This window comes from Sebastes umbrosus, chromosome 19, assembly GCF_015220745.1.
Source record: "Sebastes umbrosus isolate fSebUmb1 chromosome 19, fSebUmb1.pri, whole genome shotgun sequence".
Taxonomy (NCBI): domain Eukaryota; kingdom Metazoa; phylum Chordata; class Actinopteri; order Perciformes; family Sebastidae; genus Sebastes; species Sebastes umbrosus.
In genome coordinates, this window is record NC_051287.1 from 20,637,862 (window position 1) to 20,645,258 (window position 7,397).

The 7,397-nt window shown below is 36.7% G+C and overlaps 1 protein-coding gene across 1 annotated transcript; it reads right to left on the reverse strand.

Moving 5' to 3' along the window:
- Window positions 1-2,483: 2,483 nt before the first annotated feature.
- car15 (carbonic anhydrase 15) lies at window positions 2,484-7,364 on the reverse strand. The gene is made up of 8 exons (XM_037752338.1): window positions 6,437-7,364; window positions 6,296-6,325; window positions 5,098-5,277; window positions 4,882-5,027; window positions 4,677-4,769; window positions 3,918-3,984; window positions 3,662-3,822; window positions 2,484-3,571 (listed from the first exon to the last, which is right to left on the reverse strand). The coding sequence occupies exons 1-8, from the start codon at window positions 6,486-6,488 to the stop codon at window positions 3,347-3,349; spliced, it is 954 nt and encodes a 317-aa protein (XP_037608266.1). The 5' UTR covers window positions 6,489-7,364; the 3' UTR covers window positions 2,484-3,346.
- Between the last annotated feature and the right edge of the window lie 33 nt (window positions 7,365-7,397).

A 7,397-nucleotide genomic window follows, 5' to 3' on the forward strand; every position in this document is an offset into this window, starting at 1 on the left:
GAGGAGGAGTGTGATTGGTTGATGGTAGAAGCATAGTAGCCGACCATGTAAGCCGACGGCCAGTTAGTACGTACGTTCTGCGCATGCGTGGAATTAAAGAAACCTGAATATTTTTTTTTTATTATTATTATTTTTTTTTATTGAAGATAATCATTTACAAACTTTTTTTTAAACTTTTTTTTTTATTGAGAAATTTACATTACAATATGGCATCGTACATAACAGCCCACAACTACAAGGTAACAGACAAGCCTGGAAATTGGCATACAGTGCATAAGAGTGTGGATGAAGAGAGAAAAAAAAAACAACAAAACAAAAAAAGTAAGGGAATGTGTGAATAGTGCTAATAGTGCTATAGAGATTCTCTGTAAGGTTAAGGTCCTCAACTAACATTGAAAGCTTCATAGCATTATTTTTCTTCATATGTTTCAGAGATGAAAAGTAAAGACACAGCTCCTTATGAAAAACATAGACATTTGGTTTTGATTTCAGGAATCTATTTTTATGTATAAAAAACGTTTAATTCATTTACAAACATTAAGGCATTGTAATCTAAACTCAATGCTTCTAACATACAAGGCACAATTGGATAGGAAAGATAACTTAAATTATAAAAAAATATATATAATAACAAAAATAAAAGAGGGTAGAAAATAATTAAAGGAACAAAAAAGAGAAATGCATAAATAAATAAATAAATAATAATAAGACTGCACTCTTCCATAGTAGCTCTAGGGGTCATCATCATATATGTTCAGTTCTTCATAATCTCTGAGGAGACGCTTTGCATGTTGTCCATTCATTAGTCTTAAAGCACTGAGATGATTGTCCACAAGGTCCCTTTTGAAAACGGAACATAGGGGTTTCATTTTCCTCCATTTGGATGCATGGATGAAAAAATTTGCCAGCAGTATCAGATTGTTCAATATCAAGTCACTCTTAATGTCCTTCATGTTAATACCAAACATAATGTTTTCTCTTGTGAGAGGAGCAAGTAGTTGGATTCAGGTTGACAGCCAGTCCTGCAAATCCTCCCAGAATGCTGCAGAATATATACAGTGGAAAAACAGATGATCAGTAGTTTCAATCTCAGTCTCACAAAAGTTGCAGTTATTGTGATCAACAAGACCGATATATAACTAATACATTCATGATATACAAGCTGTTGTCATGATGCGGTACATTAAATAAAGCAGCGTTTGACGACCATTTTCACTCCACTCTCACTCACCACTTAGCTTCATTCCAGATGGCCATGTCGTTGTGAAAATATCCGACTATTGGAATGATCAAATAAGATGAAAAAGGGGGAGAGACGTTACTTGTTGGCTTGCTTTCCTCACTTCTGGTTCTCTTCTTGTGCACTGGTTCGTTTAGGTCAGGGGTCAGCAACCTAAAAATCTGAGATTTCGAGAATAAAGTCATATTACGAGAATAAAGTCATAGGTTTACGTGAAAAAATACGTGATATTATGAAAATAAAGTCAAAAGTTTACGAGAAAAAAGTCGTAATATTATGAGAATGAAATCCTAATATTATAAAGTAGGAATTTTACGTGTTATTTTCTTTTTTCTCGTAAAGTTATAACTTCATTCTCGTAATATTACAACTTTTTTTCTATTTAGTTATGACTTTATTCTCGTAATATTACGACTTTTTTTCTCGTAAAATTACGACTTTATTCTTCCTTATATTGCAACTTTTTTTCTCGTTAAGTTATGACTTTATTCTTGTAATATTACAACTTTTTTTCTCATTAAGTTATGACTTTATTCTTGAAATATTACTTTTTTTCTCGTAAAGTTATGACTTTAATCTCGTAATGTTACGACTTTCTTTCTCGTAAAGTTATGACTTTATTCTTGTAATATTACGACTTTTTTTCTCGTAGAATTACGACTTTATTCTCATTAAGTTATGACTTTATTCTTGTAATATTATGACTTTTTTTTCTTCTAAAGTTATGACTTAATTCTCGAAATATGACTTTATTCTGGAAATCTCCGATTTTTTTTCGCAACCATACCTTTGTATTACTACTCATATACTGCATCATTTTTACACATTTTATTTGGCTTCTGTAATGTAAATGGTTTTTGATCAGTGTCAGTATTTTTCCCCCTGATCACAAGGTCAAGCTAGAAGAACAAATTTCAAAAGCAAAACGTCTTGTTCACTATTGTATGTTGTGTGATTAAAATAAATATCTTAGATTCAATTTCCATTTTGGGTTTTCTTTCGTTTTTTTACGGTGATATAACTATTTATGCATTTATGTGTCATCATAGTAGCGTATACTGTATATTCTGATAGCCCGGTTTGTCCTGAAAAAAAGAGGTGTTAATAACATAATTATGCATTATTACAAAGGGAGACCAAAAAGAGAAAAAATGGCTTAGACCTCAGAGGGTTTGTCTTAGTATGGAGTCAGTCTTGCCTGAGATATAAATAAAGATATGGAAGTAGGAATGGAGTTTGTATCTCAATTTTTTATTTTTATTTATTTATACTTCTTATATTATAAACTGTAACAAATTACATAGAGAATGAATGGAGAGTATGGAAATGAGAATAACTTAAAAACTAAAAACAATTTAAGAAATGTAAATTTGTATAAATATATTATAGTGGAGCTTTGAGTGTCTAGTTTGAACATTGGAAAAAGAGAAACATTTTGAGATCTTGAGCTCCATGGGGTTTAATGGAATTAAAATTTGTATCTTTTTTTTATCTTCAAATGTATAAAAGCACTAAAAACAGTTTATTTTGCATACTTTGTTAAAAAAAAAGCATTTTACTCCTCACTTTACACATTTTTGTTTACAGCACCATCTTTATTGTGTTTGTACAAAGTCTTTGAATCAATGCGATGGCCTGAAATGCAACATACCATCATATATTACCTTAAGTAAAAGTAACTTTCTTTTAAAAAAGGTGTCTGTGTGAAATTTCCGCCTATGACAACTTTGTATTTAAACGCCTCTAGGCTCTAGTTTTATAATAAATACATATTTCAAGAACAAGCTTAAGGCCTACAGTCATAAATGCACACATGGCTGACATCATAAAACACATTTCAATGCTCAGTAAACTGTTAGTAATGAGACATATTTGATCACATTTCTGAATGCAGTATTGGAGTTAATCCTGCAGAGACCGCAGGGCACAATCATCAATCATTTAGTAACAGTTCAACATTTTACAGTACTTCATTCACAGTTTGTATTTTATATTTATTCTTCACTGGACATCATCTAAACATCATTTAAATGTCATTTTGGGGGTAAAAAGTGAGTGGTAAAAACATGAATCCAGTGTTTCATGATTTCGACTTAAAACGTGGCGTTAAAGTCCAGAGATGAAGCTTCCCAGCAAAACGATTTGAAGCAGCCGCAGTGACACAGCTGAGCCGAGGGGACGACTGGCCGTCCCTGTGAGGAGTTTGGCATCTTTGGACACGGAGACGATGCGACTGAAGGTGGGGTGGATGTGTCTGAAGTTGTTCTGCAGAGGTGTCACCTGCTCTGCATCCTCCTCTGTGGAGAAGATCTGTGAGGTGAACTGAGCCAGCTGAGGAGGAAATATCAAAATCATGACTATTTACGGCACTCAGGAAATATTTTTTGACATGTTGACATATGTTAGACGTAAGAGACCTACTTGGGACCATGAGATGTAGACGGGGACTTCACACAGAGTCCATACGACCGCTTGAGAACACGGAGGGGTGGTGAGGCTGCCGTAATAGCGGTAATACTGACTCATGTTGTGCTTTGGCAGGAGGCTCATCAGCGGGAATGGCTTGATCTTAGTAGTTTGACCTTTGGGTGGGAGGATGCACAGCCGTGATGAGAACAAGAGTTACAAACAACACAAACAACAGGCAGGAGTGAATTTTCTTTGAGTGACCTCTAACCTTTGTACGCAACAGAGGAGAGCTTTTGTGATACGAGTCCAAAGTGCACATTGTCTGCATATACAACCTGCAAGAAAGCATAAAATCAGGATGTATTCGTACGCTGGAATATACAGAACAAATCTATTTAAACTGACATCAATTTTTTATTACACCTGCTCAGAAGCCTCATCATTCAGACTCTACTCAGGAACTGTGGCTCCCAGGTAGCTATAACCAGTATCACCTGTTTTGGGCCTGTCCAAAAGTAAATTCTTTTTGGCGTAAGATTTACACAGAATTAGTCACTATATTTGGTACAAACATAGTGTTTAAATGGGATGAACTCCTGTTTGGTCTTCTACTTTCTACATCTACAAAATGTTAAAACAAAATCCTTATTTGGAATATTGAGTGTAGCTGCTAGAAAAGCAATAACTAAGAAATGGCTTAAACCAGATACCCCCATCATTAGAGAATTACTTTCTCAATGAGGCTTCAGGAAACTAAATTTGAGGACATTTGTTTAATTTTTCTTTTTTTTTCAAAATGTAATTTTTTTTTATTATTATTTATTTGATCTTATTTCACATGAAAAGCACCCCATGTTCTATCTGTGTGTTCTATAATTTCATTGTAAAAAAGTGGAAAAGTTGGTTCACTTCATATTTGTATATAATTAAGTATGTTTATGTAAATGTCAGAGTAAAACCAAATAAAGGAAAAAGAAAAGAAAAAGTGAACACCAAAAAAAATAGAAAAAAAAATAAATAAACTGACATCAATGAAGAATCCAAGAACAGCGAGTCCTGTCGGGTCTTTCAAGGCCGCTGTCAGATTGGGATGGATGGACTTCATGTTGACTATGTGCATCTGGAAATAAATAAAACAAAGCCACAGACATTAAAGGACGGCTGCACTGCTCCGGCCGGCTGCAACAGTTGGTTGGTGACGGTGTAGAGCTCGTCTACTGACCGTACTGTACCTCCATCGGGTATCTGCGTCCGTCCACGGTGTGCTCTGATCCGTTAGTGGCCAGGCCTCCCCAGTGGAAGTGCAGCTGGATGGTGTGGTACACATCTGGAAGACCTCCACCGCTCACCGACATGCCGCCGCCAACCTGCAGCACGACTGAGAGCGACCAGAAATGTGTAATCACCCACACAATAACAGTTCATGAGAGTAACTGTAGTGTACTCACCAGAGTGTCCGTCATTCAGAAGCGTCCAGTGGCCCGTTTGGATCACGTCGAAGCCCTCCAGGTTTAAAGATCCCAGAGACTCGTTTCTGGTCATCTGGAGGTGGTCAAGATTGATGGGAGAGTGATGCTCTTCAAGTAGAGGGTGACAAGACGGGAACAGGTCTCCCCATGCGTAAGGATCTGAAGATGGCGAGGAAAACACGTAAGAACCAAATACACCAATGGAAGACGTGTTATCTACGTTCTCCAAGATTAACTTCCAGATGATTTATTGGGACATAAAAGGAGGAAAATATTGAATGTGAAAGTTCATTCTAGACCTCAGAAACAGTACAAGATGTTGTCGACCAAAACACTTCTTCACCACAAGGGTCCATTTTTGCAGCTGTTCTGGAGCTTTTGCTCAAATCACATGATCTTCCTCAGCAGATGGAGTTTTCTCAGTTGATATTATTGAATTACTTTACAACTTATTAAGGACTTCTCGTCCATGTTGGCTTACACACAGAGTTAATTCTTAAGCTTGGAAACTGACAAAACAATCTCACCGCAAGGTCCGTTTAGTAGCTGTTCCAGAGCTTTCAATCATAACCTGCCCTCTTCACGTTGCCAAGTTGTCATGAAATTGTGCAGCAGATGTTCAAATGTTAACTTTTTTCTGATTCTTCTTCCTTGTTTTAGCAACTACAGTTTCCAAGGTGAAGAGTGGGCAAACTCACTGCTGAGGAAGATTGCACGATACGATCTAAAGCTCCAGATCGGCTACTAAATGGACCTTGTGGTGATTTAAAAAACAAAACAAAACAAAAAAAAAAACCTTTACTGAGTTTTCTCTAATTTTTTGCTTTTTTTCTTGTGAAATACTCGACAGTTTAACCTCTTGAGGCCTCCATACAAAATAAGATTATTCAAATGACACAAATCTTTTTGAGGTTGAGGTTTAGAGGAGAAAATTTGCCATAAGACACTGCTTCATTTGAAGGGGTCAACAGCAACACAGTATAAAAATAATGATATAAACAGAACGTTAATTGTATAAAATGATGGGTTTATTTCAGTTGAAATTAAATGATTCACCAACAAGTGGGGACATAGTGCCAATATATTATGAGGATCCCTCACAATTTAATAAGAGATCATATTCTTTAAGTTGTCGTCTGTGTATTGAAATAAAGCAAGTAGTCCATAGCTTACTTACCACAATGTGGCTCATCGTAACAGTAGTCCTCTGGAATATAAAGAAAAACAAAAATGTTAGCACGCATAACTTTTCTTCTTTTTGTTTAATTAGCTTGAATTTAGAATAATGTATAGTCGTTGCCATCTGAAACTCAAGCACCTGATTTAACGTGTGAAACAACAATGATGAGGAGAGCAGCAGTCCAAACCATCGTAGGATCCCGCAGCCCGATGACTCCAGACAGGTGTCGAGGTATCTGAGGTAGACTGAAGATCAGCGTGGGGACGTCCCTGCTTTTAAATAGGAGCGTAGGTGGAAGCTGAGTTTTATTTTCTCCTGGTCTGATCAGGGAAGCGTGTCATTACCAGTCTTAGTGGTCTTTTTCTGATCAACAGGCTCATTGATGCAGCACAGCTTCACCCCCTCCTCACCCCTCCCACTGCTGCCAGCATAGATGCCCAGTGACCAGTAACAAGGCCTATTCATCTCATGGGAAAGTCAGTGGACGTGCAGCACGCTCAATTAGATGGGGACAGAATATATATATGGTTTCATATAAAAGGAGGGTGTAAAAAAATGTACCACTAGTCTCAAAAGTTAAAAAAAATAATGTGGAAAAACATTAAAATTGTAAAAGAACAAAAAAAAATCCTTCCCATCACTTGACCATGTAATCCACCTGAATGAATTGTACTTGATATTGAATTATGTAGCACACAACATTGTGCTTAAATTGCCAGTTATCATCAACTTGACATGTGTGTAATAGGTTTTTTAAGAGATGTTACAATTCAATCCTGATTGTGTTGCCTGAACAGCGTTAAGTCTCTTCCATCCAGGAATAGATTATGTCATTCTGTCACTACTTGGCCCGTGTGAACAAAGCCTCTTTTCTTCAGCCACAACGCTCTCCAAGCAGGGTATCGCTATCTCTGCTGCCTTATGACTCACTGGGAGGTGCGCTATATCCGCTTTCTTTAAATTATTTGAATCTTTTGATTGCCGTGGATTGGATTTAACCAACTGTTGAAGGGGGGGGATTTCCCTGCATCCCACTTTAATCCTCTTTGACATTTTGCTCACTGCAGACAAGGGAGGACTTTCCTGCAGGACTCACAGA

Excerpts from the sequence above, each read along its gene's own strand:
- car15 (XM_037752338.1), bottom strand. The coding sequence starts at position 6,488 with ATGGTTTGGACTGCTGCTCTCCTCATCATTGTTGTTTCACACGTTAAA. Across the intron at positions 4,770-4,881 it reads GACGCAGATACCCGATGGAG|ATGCACATAGTCAACATGAA; the intron begins GTACAGTACGGT and ends ATTTATTTCCAG. Across the intron at positions 3,985-4,676 it reads TTCTTGGATTCTTCATTGAT|GTTGTATATGCAGACAATGT; the intron begins GTCAGTTTATTT and ends GCTTTCTTGCAG.